Source organism: Myotis brandtii, unplaced genomic scaffold, assembly GCF_000412655.1.
Source record: "Myotis brandtii unplaced genomic scaffold, ASM41265v1 scaffold1169, whole genome shotgun sequence".
Taxonomy (NCBI): Eukaryota; Metazoa; Chordata; class Mammalia; order Chiroptera; family Vespertilionidae; genus Myotis; species Myotis brandtii.
This window is the reverse complement of record NW_005354047.1, coordinates 736,500-752,023: the sequence shown is the minus strand read 5'-3', so window position 1 is coordinate 752,023 and position 15,524 is coordinate 736,500. Positions and strand designations below refer to the sequence as shown.

The window sequence follows — 15,524 nt, the reverse complement described above, 5'->3', positions numbered from 1 at the left end:
AGTGAGATCATATGATACTTTTTTTTTCTCTGACTGGCTTATTTCACTTAGCATAATACTCTCCCTCCATGCTGTCTCAAAGGATATGAGATCCTTCTTTTTCATAGCTGCATAGTATTCCATTGTGTAAATATACCAAGTATTTTTATCCACTCATCTGCTGATGGGTACTCGGGCTATTTCTAGGTCTTAACTATTGTAAATTGTGCTGCTATGAAGATAGGGGTGCGTACATTCTTTCTGATTGGTGTTTCGGGTTTCTTAGGATATATTCCTACAAGTGGGATCACTGGATCAAATGACAGTTCCACTTTTAATGTTTTGAGGAAACTCCGTACTGTTCTCCACAGTGGCTGCACTAGTCTGCATTCCCACCAGCAGTGCACTAGGATTCCCTTTTCTCCACATCCTCGCCAGCACTTGTCATTTGCTGATTTGTTGATGGTAGCCATTCTGGCAGGTGTGAGGTGGTACCTCATTGTGGTTTTGATTTGCATCTCGCTGATGATTAGTAATTTTGAGCATTTTTTCATATGTCTCTTGGCCTTCTGTATGTCCACTTGGGAGAAGTATCTATTCAGGTTCTTTCCCCCTTTTTAATTGGATTATTTGTCTTCCTTTTGTTAAGTTGTATGAGTTCTTTATGTATTTTGGAAAATAACCCCTTATCAGATGTATCACTGGCAAATAATGTCTTCTTTATGATATCATTTTAATGATCAAACTTTAAAAAAAGTATATATTTTATTGATTTTTTACAGAGAAGAAGGGTGAGGGATAGAGTTAGAAACATTGATGAGAGAGAAACATTGATCAGCTGCCTCCTGCACACCCCCTACTGGGGATGTGCCCGCAACCAAGGTACATGCCCTTGACCAGAATTGAACCTGGAACCCTTTGGTCCACAGGCCGATGCTCTATCCACTGAGCCAAACCGGTTAGGACTAATGATCAAACTTTTATCCTAGTTTCTTGATCTTTAAAAAGTTAATCTAGCAATATCTACTGTCACTATCTTTCTCCAAGGGACAGTGTAAGGATAATTAGGGGACAGGTAAGTGAAGTGTTTTGAACTCAGTGGAAGGGAGAAGCCATTAGGCTCAAAGTTATTACTGTTATTTAGTTCCATACTGTTACCATATGGTCAAGACTACATTAATGTTGGAAATGACGATAAGATCACGTTTGAACATCTATTCCTACTTAACTGGCACAGTTGACTTTTGCCTGAGTCCTGCAGCATACTTCGATATATAGATGAAAATAAATCAATTGAAATGACCAGGAAGTTTTTACTACATTTTTATTGTTCATTTTTTAATTCTAAAAATAAGTGTTTTTTTGAAAGGAGTTTATTAAAAAGCTTCGTTTTCTGGAATGTTATACATCTGCAATAAATAATAAATAACATTGTAGCAGTTGGCTGCCTCCACTTTCATGCAAAATGAATGAATACATTTGGTGACATACATTTGAAGAGTGTAGTTCTTGTAATTTTCACAGAAATCAGGAACAACTTTACAGATGATGGAAATTTTACCATCTGCTAGTAACAAAGAAACACAGCTCGTAACACGAGGCTCTGACTGAGTCTAGCGTGTACAGTGGCGTGCCAGGACTCAGAATTCTTCGTAGCTTCAGTCTGCAGTGAGGCTGGCCTGTCAGCCTGTCATGGGAAAGGTTCGCTAAGGGAAATAAGCCCGTCAGAGACAGACAAATACTGTATGATCTCGCTTGTATGTGGAATCTCATGAACAAAATAAACTGCTGAACAACAACAAAAATAAAGCAAATGGCGTGGTCCTCACATTGTGTGAACCCAGAGGAGGGAAGAGGGCTGAGTGTTAATGGCAACAGATCAAAAGAAAGGCATCCTCTAGGACTACGGACGCCTGCACAGATTTTACCTGTAATTAGTGGGTCCGTGGACTTACTGTCTAGAAGATACTGTCTTTTTGAGTCAAAATGTTTAGTATTGGGAGAAGAGATCGAAGTTCGGATGCTGAGGGAGAGGTGGGGATGGCAAGTCCAGGCTTCCATTTACAATGACATTTGCTTTAAGCAGGTGGCATTACAGCTGCCTAGGCTGACATGGCACGTGGGGGTGTGGTTCTAGTGAAAGATAAGGGTGGGTGGCTTGGGAAGAGCTGAATGCTCGGTGGAGACCACAGGGCTGCTTACTAAGGGAGGAGATGAGATACCACTGGAGAGGGAGGCGTTGAGGACGTGTTGCCCCTCTTCTTGGGGGATGATTCTGGTCATTTGTTTTTCATCTGATGGTGTGGAGGGTACTGCAAGACACCACATTGTGGTGGTCCCATAAAGGATGGTCCGTGCAGCCCTGGCCGGGCGGCTCAGTTGGTTGGAGTGTCATCCCATGCACCAAAAAGATTGCAGGTTCAATCCCTGGACAGGGTACATACAGGAAGACAGCCAATCGATGTTTCTCTTGTCGATATTTCTCTCCCTCTCTATCCCTTCCCTCCCCCCGCCCCACCACTCTTGCCTAAGAATCAGTCCTGGGGTGAGGATCTTGTAAAAATTAAGAAAAAAAAAAAGATGGCCAGTGCATTTCTGTTGGTATATTATGTGCAGGTGGTCCTGAGGGTGTCCAGTCCTTTTTAGTATTAGAAGGCATAGGCCGGGTATACAGGCAGGACCCCATCAGAGGCTTTAGCTAGCAGTGATCTGCACCCTGGGGTGCTTTGGGTGACCTTCAAGCTTCAAGGGGTTGGGGAGTGAGGCAAATCTTGTTAAGGAGGAGCAGCGTCCTCTTCACCTCTCACTTCATATTGGGAAGCGATCCTTTCCCCTGACCCTAGAGATGCAGTGAGTCTGGTATCTGCTTAATTGATTTTGGCTTTTATCCTGATGTCTTCGTCTTAAGCATGTAAGCCAGGTCGCTAATAGGTGGGGTTAATCAATTTGTTTTCATTGCTACACTCCCTCCCTTTTCTTATAACGCCTCCTTTTTGGGCTCCCTTTGCACCCTGATGTCCTTGTGCCCTCTACTTGGCCCTCGGGGGCAAAAAGCAGACCAGCTCACACACGCTAAGATACAAGGGCTGGTCAGGTTTAAAAGTTTTCCCTTCTGTGGTGTCTGCGTTTCTTACAGGGGTGAAGACATCTTAAACCAGAGGAGTGACTCTCTAGTCGTGGAATTTCAGTCGTCAACCAGCCGATGCAGGAGGTATTATTTTGGGCATGGGGGCCTTCTCGGGAGCCCCAAATCATCCTAAATGACCACCTGCCTGCTCCATGTCACCTATGGTCATATCATACATCACACCAGTCTTATATGTTTGGTGGGCTTGACCTGGCTGAGGACAGCAAGCATATTTGTGGGGGGTCTGTGTGCATGGAGGTCAGCACAGTAGGGGCCTCCCAGGTGTCTGTAGGCACTGGCCAGGGAGGAAGGTGATGCATGCAATGAAAGCTTTTTGTTTCTTACTGCAAATGCTGGTTTTGGTCCAAAAGGTAGTGAGTTCAGAGTGAAACTGAAATTCTGTTGGCTAAAGCCCACATCGTGTCCATCCATAGCATGAGTCATGTGTCCTTAGAGAAATCTCCATTTGAAATCGTGAAAGCTGGGGTTTCACGTTGTGCCTATCCATGGCAGGGCATGACCGTGCTATCCTCTCCTTTGAACGGGAAGCCTGGTTCTGTGAGAGTGTCATCGTCATCTTGTGCCTCCCTATGCCATTCAGTGCCACCAGGGCCACCCCAGTGCTTGGTGATGGATGTAGGCGCTGTGGGCCCCTCAGGTGGTCAGCTGTGGCTGCAGTGTCTCTTTGTATGAAGGTCACTGGTTGGACTCCCAAATCTAATAACTTTGGGTAAATTATTAAGGATGAATTAAAATGCGAATGAGCTACATGTTCTGTGTGTGTGTGTGTGTGTGTGTGTGTGTGTGTGTGTGTGTGTGTGTGTATTTTTTTGTGTGTTTTTTTTAACATCCCTCACTCTTACATGTAAATGCAGGGCTTTAGGTGCTCTCACAGCCTTGCCCGGAGCATTTCTAGCATCACCATGGAGACAGCGAATTTAAAGTATATTCTGGCCACATGGGCAGAGCTAGGAGGATAAGCAATATATATTTTATGATTATTTTATTTGTGCCCTCTACAGCTACATAACACAAATATTCTCTCTTTTACTCAAGTTAACAGTTTAACTAAAGAATTGGTTATCCTTACTGTTTTCATAAGCTTCTTTGGACCCACAGATCCTTTCATTATTAATAGTTATTAACAGGATTTGCTGACTATACATTGGACTGTGGCACCAAAAGCCATTGCGAAGCCCTCTTTATAGACTGTCTTCATGTTTAAACATGTACCCCACACCGTGAAACCCCCTGCTCTATAATGAAGACGGGGTGGGGGTAGGGGGAGAGATGAAGCCTGTGTATTTTGGCATCACATTATTGATTAGGGGAGACCCACAGTCAGTAGGTAGTTGTCCTGCTCCAGCTTGAGCATCTGCCCGCACTGGACCAAGCGGGAGCTCTAAGCAAAACGATGGCAAGGTCACTTAAGCTAAATGCTTCTGCTAGGAAACGAAGACGGTGCTCATTTTGAGGGACACACAGGTTCTTTACAACCCGTAGTGTGAGCTCTGTGCCTACGCTAGGCCGGATTTCTTTATCTGGTGAGCTGAAAAAAACAAGCGTGTTGCCTCCTTTCACTACACGGGTCCCTTCCTCATTATTAGTTACATTAGGCCCTTTCTTTTCTCCCCAATAGGGGGAAGGAACACTATTTCTTTCTCAGTCCTCCCAGTTAGCTGGTGTCTGGTCACTTCATAATTGCATTTTAGGAGAAGAGATATTAATTTTCTTCAACAAAAGGCCGGGTTCCTTGATGACACGCCATAATTCAATTTCCGCTCTCTCCCTTCGTTGCCCGTATCCCTTCCTCCTGGCACATTTTTCATAGTTAGGAGGAGTGATAGTGTCAAATATATCAAAAGGAAGAATTGATTCAGTCCTAGTTTGACGACTTGACTGATTAACAGAGATCAGAAGAAGGCTCGTAACTGTGAAAGCCACTGCAGCATGGAGTTTAACAGCTCTTTAGGGAGCCAGTTAATGAAAGAATCACTACAGAAACACAGCCATGCAAAAAGAAAAGAAAGGAAGATACAGGAGCATGCCACATAACACTCGGGGACCATGTCATAGGAGGAAATGTGCTTGTGATTTCTATTTACACATTGCAGTAATTACCGTCTGCCTTAAGATTACTCTCAGCCTTCTCCTGTCAAAGTTGCTTAGACAGTTCCTCTCTCACAGGGCATGCAGAGAGGTCTGGCGCTGGCTGGGACTTGTCCTCAGGACTTTTCTCCTTCCGAAGACTGTAATTATCCGACACCTGAGCCCGCACTCCTTGGTTAGACTAGCTTTAACCGGATCCATGTTCTTGTCATCATCACCATTTGTCCGTGAACCAGACTTCTGCACTTGGGTGAATGTCATGCTGGACGTTAGCCTTTAATGTTTGTGTGTAGTTATTCTCTTTTCTTTCTCCTGATGCAGTGTCTATGAACCAGATAGAAATGTGTTACGGAGGAAAGAACGAGAAAGGAGAAATCAGGAGACTCAACAGGATGATGGCACATTTAATTCCAGTTATTCCCTCTTCAGTGAACCCTACAAGGTAGATGGTTTTCCATTGTTTATCTCCACCCCTCGCCCACTGGCACCTCTAACCCCGGGATGACAGTCTTGACCAGAAGAGTCGCCTAATCCAATTCCAGTTAGTTTTCTGCCTGTTCAGCCGAGGGAAGGCAACCTTGCCACTAAGAATGGGGGCCTCCCCCACAAATCTTGGTGTCAGTATTGAGATCTGCTTGCTATAATTTTCGTCAATAACACATATGTCATCTCTGCATTGATTTTCAAAGTCAGTGCTATTTGTTATATTCTCTAAGGTGTTAGGAAACAAACACTATTAAAAGAGGTTGGGTTACATATCTGTCACACGTGGATCATGCTGGTCCCAGGGTAACTTGATAGGGCTAATAAGAAAGAAACTGTTGGATTGGTTTTCCTTTATACCAAAGGCCAGAAATATAACCACTCTTCCGAAATGGAATGTCATCCCAGTATCTCAGGCCGCATGGAGCTTGTGTAGTTTAGGCTCGTAGCTTCTTGCATATTTAGCCTATGTTCATTTAAACTTCATTCTAACTTCTTTCGCCTGCCACTCTGGGTTTCTGATAAGAATAATTATATAGTTAGAAACTGGAAAGAGAACAGTTTGAGCCAAATCTGAATTTGTAAGAAAAGCTTCCAATGGGACTACAAAAAGGAAGAAGTCCCCTCCTGGAGAGCCTCAGTCGGACCATGGTGTGGAGGTGCAAGAGTGCAGTTTGCACGTCCTCAGAGGCTGCACAGGCCCCAGGACAGGCGCCTTTTTGTGCAGCCACGGCCCCGGCCAGCTCTCTGGGCCTGGTGTGCAGTGAGTGCTGGCGGACTTCTTCAGAGATGACGGTTTAGATTTCATCTCCAGCTCCCGTTCTGTATGTGGCAGCTCTGTGGTCGATAATGGCACCTCGCCGTTGTTTGCCGTGTTCCCATTGTCTCTAACAACAGGCTGTGCTTTTTCTTTCTCCAGACTAACAAGGGGGATGAGCTCTCCAACCGGATCCAGAATACGTTAGGCAATTACGATGAAATGAAGGACTTTTTAACTGATAGATCTAATCAGAGTCATCTCGTTGGCGTTCCCAAACCTGGGGTTCCTCAGGCTGCTGTGAACAAGATCGAGGAACATTTTGTTGCAGATTCAAGAGCCCAGCCCCAGGCCTCCTCTGTGTGCAGCACTGCATCTTCCACACCAGCGGCTGTCCCCGGGCAGCAGAGTAAGAGGGGCACCGTGGGCTGGCAGAAGGCTGGGCACCTGCCTCCCGACGGCCCACAGAGAGCAAGTAAGCGCGGACACAGGTTGATTGATCTGACCAGATCTGCTCCTCCAAAGAACCCTAGTCAAAAGTCTAACCACTGTGTGTCCAGCCCCTCACCCTCACCCCCCTCTCCTTCTTCTTCCAACTCAGCACAACAGAGCTCTCTCAGGACCTTGCTTGGAGATGGCGCTGGCAGGCAGCAGCCACGGGCCAAACAGGTGTGCAATGTAGAGGTGGGTCTTCAGACCCAGGAAAGACCACCCGCTATGGCAGCCAAGCACAGCGGCAGTGGACACTGTGTTCAGAACTTTCCTCCATCCCTGGCTTCCAAACCCAGCCTGGTCCAGCAGAAACCGACCGCTTACGTGCGGCCGATGGATGGCCAAGATCAGGCTCCCGATGAGTCTCCGAAGCTTAAGTCGTCCACGGAAACCAGCGTGCACTGCACGTCATACAGGGGCGTCCCGGCCGCCAAGCCAGAGTCCACCAGAGCCAAGGCCAAGCTTTCCAAGTTCAGCATCCCCAAGCCATCGGAGGTGAGTCTTTTCTCATGACTACTACGGGCATCTGCGTGGTTCTGCGTGTCCACCTGACCGCTGAGAATTCAGTTCCCAGGTTTCTTTATTTCAGTGTGTGACTGCCTTCACGTGGTAGGATTTGTAGCGGTCAGTAAGGGAGGATGTACGCATAAGTAATGCTTTCTTACAATCAACTGATTACAGGCAGACTTGTTAAGTTCCAACAAATGTAGTTGTATGTGTGTCTCTGTTAGTTCAGGAAGGAATATCTCCTTGAATGAAGTTCAGGGGATAGTTTATAAACAAGCCAGTATTATGGAGATATTAAATATTAAAAGTGAAAGTACTTCACAAACTATAATTTTTGGTATGTAAAGAGGTGAATTTTTATGTAAAATAGTTCAGATATTTAATATTTTGGTCAGTTTTGGAATGTTCCAGGACAAACTTTACAAGGTAAACTTCTGAATGATTTTGAAAGTAATTGTTAAATGATTCAATGCTGATTATGGTAAATATTCAGATGTCCCATCTTTATTATAATATTTAAGACCCAGGTTCATTGGTGTTAATTAATAAAGTAAGGACTCTCTGTGTCCTGTAAAATTATCTTAGGCTACATGAAGAGAGCAAAATATTTTAGTTCAGATTCTCCTGGTTTGCATTGTGACTTTATTCAAGTGTGAAGATTAGATGTATAGAACACTAGAATTTAAAACAAGCAAATCACATAGTCACTGAGGTAGCAAAGAGGCCATGACTAGTAACTTGAACAGAAATCTGGGTGGAAAAGGAAGTTTTGTTTTAGAGAAGCATATCTCATACTATATTTCTAATTGATGACAGTTGTCAAGAGCACAGGAATAAGAAATATGACTGCACATGTTTTATTTTACTCTGATTAAGGTGTAGTAACTGAAATAAATGTGAGTTCTGGAATGTTGTACTTAGAAACTGTTCAAGATTTTCTTTTCTTTTTGACATTCTTTTTTAAAGATAGAGTAACACTGTGGCCAGACTAGTCTTTGTGTCTTAATTTGATCTCATAACCAAATGAAGCAGATGATTTAACGTATCTTCTTGAATGCCCTACAATGCTGAGCTTAACCATTTCTGAGCTATCATCTCAGAAAGCGCCATGCACCAATTGGGAGGCCAATATATTACCTAATTAGACAAGACTTTTTTCTTTTACTTTAGATATTTACACAAGTTGTAATGAGGAAATTATACCAGGAACCAGTAACATCTTTTGATAATTCATTTATGATGGACCCCAGAAAATGTTCATTAGAAATTAATAGAAACAAAAATGTAACTTCTGCAAGCATTTATGTTTTTTTCTTCATTTTTGCATTTATGTTTTAAAAGCTTGTAGGAAACACACATAGATCTCACCTTACAAAATTGAATTCAATAAGCTTTTTGATTTTTGTTATTACTATCAAATGACCCTGTAATGGCAACAAAAAGCATGGTGTATCCTTGAACAGAGTTGACTGCAACATCAGGAATCCCTTTATAATTTCAATCCCAATTGATTCTTTGTTAAAATTATTTTTATGTACCAAAGAAACTTCAGATTTATTCTGTAATAACTTATTTATTTTGGAACCCATTGAGTTGACAAAGCTCTGGTTATAAGCCAGCGTTTGATCGCCAGTTCAGCCTTATGCAAGTAATTATATAGTTTGCCTTAGGTTTTTGGGTATGTTATTAATAACGTGGACACTTTCAGGATGCCAGATTGAGAATGGCATACTGGACTGGTGCTCAGTAATCAGAGCAGGGGGGAAAGGCCTGAGACAGAGTCAGCCGACAGAAATTAGCGCTTTTATGCAGGAAGTGTTTCACTTCCCCCACGTGTAATGTCATATGCAGTCAGCTTGCTTCTTCCTAACATTCTATGCTAAACACTTCAAAGAGGGTAATCATGCATTGATAGAGAAGAGGTAAGAAAAAGTGTTGTTGATAGGACAAAGTTGTAATCGGGGAAAGGCCTGAGACAGAGTCAGCCGACAGAAATTAGCGCTTTTATGCAGGAAGTGTTTCACTTCCCCCACGTGTAATGTCATATGCAGTCAGCTTGCTTCTTCCTAACATTCTATGCTAAACACTTCAAAGAGGGTAATCATGCATTGATAGAGAAGAGGTAAGAAAAAGTGTTGTTGATAGGACAAAGTTGTAATCGGTGGATTTTTCAGCGGCGGGGGGGGGGGGGGGGGGGGGGGTGTTTTTGTCAGGACTATCTTCCTTTGGATTTCAGCAACCTGCTTGAAGCTCCAATGATCCACCAATCCATTGCTTATGTTTGTCTCCATAGGCCTTGGCTGCAAGCAGGGTGTGTGTGTGTGTGTGTGTGTGTGTGTGTGTGTGTGTGTGTGTGGGGGGGGGGGGGGGGGGGGGGGGGCGCGATGCAGTCTTTATTTTAGTAGAAAGCATCGCATGTTATGGAAAATGTGGTAATTTGAATCTTGTAATACTGCTATGTTTAATCAGCCCACTATCATACTAACAAAATGGCTCTTTCCAGTTAGTAGCAGGGTGGTAGTTGTAAGTTATATTTCCCAACCTTCAAACTCAAAGGTGTTTTTTTTGTTTGTTTCTTTTTACATTACTCTAAGAAATTAAGAAATACCTTTTGGCAGGTATATCATTCATTATTTTTAGGGAATTCCATATAATCCACAATCTTAACATAGAAACTGAAGAATTTTATCAAACCAATCAGATTTTACTTTTGAGGGAATACTTGCTTTTATTTTTTGTAGAGAATAAAATAATTTAAAAAATAAAATATCCTCTATAAATAGTTGACTGATCTCCAGTGAAGCAGAGAATGTGTTTTTTAGGGAAATTGACAGAAGAAATGATCTGAATGGAACGTGTATCTTGACTATACTTTTTCAGGATGTTAGCTGTTGAGCAAGACTTAGGGCAGTGTGAAGAATTTGGGAGCTAAAAGGAAGTGTTAGGTAAAAATGACAAAGACAGGGAAGGTGCAGGTATAGCTGTATGGCGTTGTATAGGCACATTCCTCCTGAGAAGAATCAGGTCAAGGACTAGGTATAATTGATGTGAAAAATATTTTTTAAAAAGCTAAGATGTGGTCTCTGCCTCCAAGAAATTTATAGCAATTGAATAAATTAGGTGCCAGCACTTAGCTTTTCCTTGGTAATTTCTGTCACTTAAAGTCCAAACTAAATTTAAAATCGTCTGTCTTGCCCTAGGAAAATTCTCTCACCTTCATAGTCCTTGTAGTAGGAAAACATTCTGTTATTTTTAACAATAGAGAATTGGTGACTCTATTTTCCCGATTTTACACTTGTAAATCCTTCATTCGTCCCTCACAACATCTGTACTCGGTCTGCTGCCGTGGTGAGTTATTTCTTATAATTCTTTAGTCCTCAATAATAGGTAATTAGTGTAGAAAAATTTAGTGCAATTTGATGTGGAAGTTACAGACCTCAAGGGAATTCCTTAACTGATACACCTGCCTCCGGGCTGGTTTTTCCCAGCTCAGTTTTGTGTTTAATGAAAAACATGTTTTTGTTGTTATAGCTGCGTCTTTTACTCTTGATGCCACCCCTCATTAAGTGAGCCTTCCCTGGAGTATCACTTGGAAGGGTGACTACTGTTAGGTGAGAGTCAGAGAACCTCACGAATGACTGGAACATGCATTCTAGAATGTTCTAGGGTAGGGCACACTACATCTTACTTCCAATTGAAGTGAATGACTTTTTGTTTCACACATAAACACAAAATTAATGTTTTGCCCTTAACATGTAATTCAGGACTCAGATGATGGGGGACTGTTTATCTGGAGGGCCAGACACAGGTTTTGGGAGACCTAAAGATGACACTGTCTTGGTGGTGGTGGGGGTTCTCTTTAGGAAAAACAGAATAAAAAATACCTTTCTCCTGAAATTGTTACAAGAACATATATTCGCACATTCCTAGGGCCCTCCTGGGCCTTGGAGAAACCTCTGCTCAGGAGGCCCTGAAGCTGATGTGTCACCAGCTTTTCAGTGGATCTGTCTTTGGCTCATGGAATAATAATAAATTATTATTTAACTGATAACTTTAGATGTGAAAAGAGTGCTTTATATAGCTTCAAACTTTGTGGAATTTAAAAATAATGTCTAATGCCAGGTGAGGTAGAAAATGAGACAACACTGTGGAAAAGTCTCGTCTGCAGTGCTATTGAGACATCGGGTGTTCTCACAGGCTCTGAAACTGTTGGGCGAGATCATTTCAGCAGTGGTGCTCCAAAACACACGGGTCAGGCCGTCAGCTGTTAATCTAATAGGTAGACGTGGGCCGAAACTGCTCTTGCAGAGGCTCCGATGGCTGAAAATGGAAGCACTTGAAAAGGCAGGGAAGGAAGGAAACCGGGAGAGAAACACCTAAAGGTGAAAGTCAGTGAATCGACTGTGTATTAGGAGTTTTAGAATTCACCCATAAGAACAGAGTAACCATTTTTGGTTGATCAGAATTTTATTTGTTAAGATAAGTAATTAAATAGCTTAAAACGTATTGGTTAATCATCGCATTTTCACAATGGTCATTTTAAAATCACCATTTATACCAAGAATAAGAGCAGAAAGATAAAGTACCATGATTCTACAAAATAGCTTCCTAGAAAAGCAATTAAGTGATTTTTTTTTTAAGTTCACAGAAGATAAATGGTGTGGGCTTCCTATTTCCTGTCACTCTTGGCTACCTTTGTATGAAAATGGATTTCTTCCACATTAAAGTCAGCAGCAGCCTGTCGGGGGAAAAAGGCATCTGCAGAGCAATGTGTGCATTCCATATTCGTGCCGGTCTGAAGTTCTTCATCCCATTTCACATCAGCCGGGCTGCGCTATCGCTCACGATGAAATGAGGGTGTGGGCCAGCCTGGAGACTCGGTTTCCCTGTCGGTGTGGACTCGTCCTCCCCACACCCCTGGTCGCCGTTCCCCTTCACTCACTGAGACAGAAGCCACGTCCTGCGGGACAGTGTGGCTTAGCAACAGCACCGATAGTTATGCTCTGCACGCCTCCTGTCCCATAATGCGCGTCCTCCCTTCTCTTCCCGAGAGGACAACTTGTACCGTGTAGACTGAGAAGAGTGAACACTCAATACTTTGATCTCAGGTGTAGAATGAAAGCATCTGTTTTCTGAATTGTAGAAGGGTCATTCTGAAGGTCATCGTGAAGGCTGGCAAGTGGAAATGTTGCCATATTTTTTGGTACTTCTGTGTTTAGCCAGTGGGGCCCTAAAAGATAAAGCACTTAATCACTCACAAATTTGAAGAATGCATATTAAAATGTGTCCTGTTCCATCCCCTTTCTCGGGCTTCTCTAGGGTAGCGTCCTAGCTGTAAGGTAGGAGATGGCTCCCCGTGCTAGAGGCTTTGAGGAGAGAACCGGCCCCCAGGGGAGGTTGTGAGCAAGCCCCACTCTATTTTTCCTGTATATTTTCTCAGTTCTCATAAAGCTTTCTCTCTCAGAAAGCGTCTGGACAGATTACAGCTGTTTTCCCTTAAACTGCAACCTTGTGTGTGGACTCCAGCCCTAGGGCTAATCAAGAGCCTGAGATCTCTGTGTTTGGAGCCATTTGCAAAGATGACATTTGATTCAGCATCACTCCCACCCTGGGAAAGTGTCACTGGACAGCCCAGTGAGAAAAGCCTCTTATTTTTTTTTTTTTTTGTAGTTTGGCCTTTCTTGGTTGGAAATTGTGTGCGAGCTCAGTGGGAGGACCGCTGCTAGGCAGACCAGCCAGGACCAGGCTCACATCCTGGCTCTACCTATCACGTGGGTGGGAGCAAGTTGTTTAACAGCCAGGCCTCAGTTTTCTCCCGTGTGAAGGGGAGAAGTTGATAATATGTGCTTGGCAGCGTTATTGGAGGGAGGAGTAGGTGAGGCAAAGTGTATAACTTGCTTATAAGCACACTGATAATATAGTAAGCATTTGGGAAATATTGGCTATGTTATTCTTACTAGTAATACCTCTGAAACAGCAACAGCAAACAAAATATAGAGATGGGGTATTGTTGGAAGTGGTTTTGTGTGCACGTGAGAGACAGAGAGGGGGTGGCAAGGGAAAGAAAAATGAAATTCTGAAAGTTCTTTTGTGTTTGTTAGATACAACTGAAGCCTTTGAAGACACAGATGATCCTGGATTACTCTAGCAAAGCCTGAGTATCCTGTGTCTCCCTCATTTAATGCCTGGCCCCCTGCGATTTTATGAGGAGGCTGAGATAGAATTGTCTCTCTGTGTAGCTGGCTTTTCTGAGCTATCCTCTCTATGGAACATGTCACACTTGAGCTGTATCTCCAGTTGAATGAAATACAGAATCAACAGGATGTGGGCTGAGGAAAAATGCTAAACATTTCAGATAGTAGGTATTTAGAACGACTCGCTGAGATAGAGCTCTTCGAAGCCACAGAGTATCGATAGCTTGTGTACCTGGGCTGAGCAGTGCCTTTCTGGGCGACGAACGTGGACTCCCCCTGCCGCTCAGGATCCGTCTCTCTGCGCAAATGGCCGCTTTCCCAGCAGAACGAGGAGTGCGTCTGCTGCAGCTGGATTGTCTTGAGTTTGACTCTCACTCCAGTTGCTCCCCGGGTGACCGGTGTCTCAGTGGCTTTATGCGTGACGAGGAGTCATGGTTGCACCTTGATCAGCTTGCTGCGCTGCTGTCAGGAAGCACCACACGTTGGTTGGCTTAGAACCACAGAAATGAATTGTCTGGCAGCTCTAGAGGCTAGAAGTCTGAAGTCAAGGTGTCGGCAGGCTTGGTTTCCCCTGAGGGCTGTGAGAGAGAGTCGGTTCCAGGCCTCTGTCCTAGGGCCGGATTGCTGTCTTCTCCGTGTCTTTACCTTGTCCTCCTTCTGTTGTGTGTCTGTCCAAATTTCCCCTTTCGGGAAGGTGTTCCGTTAGATTGCATTAGGACCCACCCTAATGACCTCATTTTAACTCGATTACCTTTGTAAACACTCTATTTCTACGGCACAATTCAATGCAGTAGTACCCATCGGTGGCATTCTTATGACTGCTTAATACCTTAATACGTTACACTGCTAAGACAGTGACTGACGCATAGTAAGCACTCAGTGAAATCCACAGTAATAATAACTCATAATAATTAGTATAATTATGTTGGCGCTGTTTGCTTCACTCTTACCTTCTATTGGGCTCAACTCTAGATGCTTTGAGAGCTCAGAATCCAGAAATTGAGGTGAGGTGGATGAATTTCACTAAAATCTGAGTGTCTTAGAGGCAAGGATTTCCCTTTTGTTTTTACTGCTTAGTTTACTGAAGCCTCCCTAACTGTGCCTGGCACAAAGTTGCTGCTCAGTCCATATTCGTTGAGTTGCTCCATTAATTTAAGGGTATGAGTGAAAGAAGACACTCCCCTCCCGTCACTGACCCCGCTCCTTGGGGCCTCGGTAACTCCTGCCACACCTCTCTGGGAAGAGAGGAGCCATACCCTTCTCACCTGTACCTTACAGCGGCTGTCACAGAGAAACGGAACCCCACTTACCGATGTGTGTAAACCGAGCCCCTGTGGAGTAAGCTGTGCCGCTCTGTGCTGACCTCAGAAACACCGGCTACCGCGGGCAGCGGCTCTGCCGGCGATGCCCTGTGCTCTGCCTCGCTTTCCTGGTTCTCTGTTCTGTGTTCATGAGCAGCCGCCCTGGCTCGGGGCAGCGTGTCCGGTGCTGCGTAGGTGCTGCGTGTCTGTGCTGCCGCTGATGCTGTGTTCTCTGGCCACATGGCATGTGCTGTAGCAAAAGGGAGGTGGTGGGAACAGGGCGCTGGAGGAGGTGAACAGGAATGGGAGGGCTGGGCCCCGGCCTTCATAACTTTGTGCCCCATGAATTGCATTGCGATGGGCTTACAAGAGCCTGGAGCATGTGGAGTTCTTAGAGGCCCCTCTTGATTCCAGCGGGTCCTGACTCCCAGAACGTCCCTGGGGCCTTTTTCTTGGCATGTCGTTATGGGCTTCATTGATCCCGTTTCTGTCACGGTGTCTGTTTCACTCACTCACCGTAATGCATTGTTTCATAATTGATGCGAACATAACCCACATCTTTATCCAGAGCTCTG

General features: G+C 44.0%; 1 protein-coding gene across 1 annotated transcript in view; it reads left to right on the top strand.

Moving 5' to 3' along the window:
- The first annotated feature begins 2,993 nt into the window (after nt 1-2,993).
- AFF3 (AF4/FMR2 family, member 3) overlaps nt 2,994-15,524 on the top strand; it is a 420,422-nt gene continuing 407,891 nt past the window's right edge. The window contains exons 1-4 of the mRNA XM_014529775.1: nt 2,994-3,190; nt 5,537-5,657; nt 6,618-6,930; nt 7,057-7,442. Of these exons, the coding sequence (XP_014385261.1) occupies nt 2,994-3,190; nt 5,537-5,657; nt 6,618-6,930; nt 7,057-7,442 (1,017 nt within the window). The remainder of the gene's footprint in view (nt 3,191-5,536; nt 5,658-6,617; nt 6,931-7,056; nt 7,443-15,524) is intronic.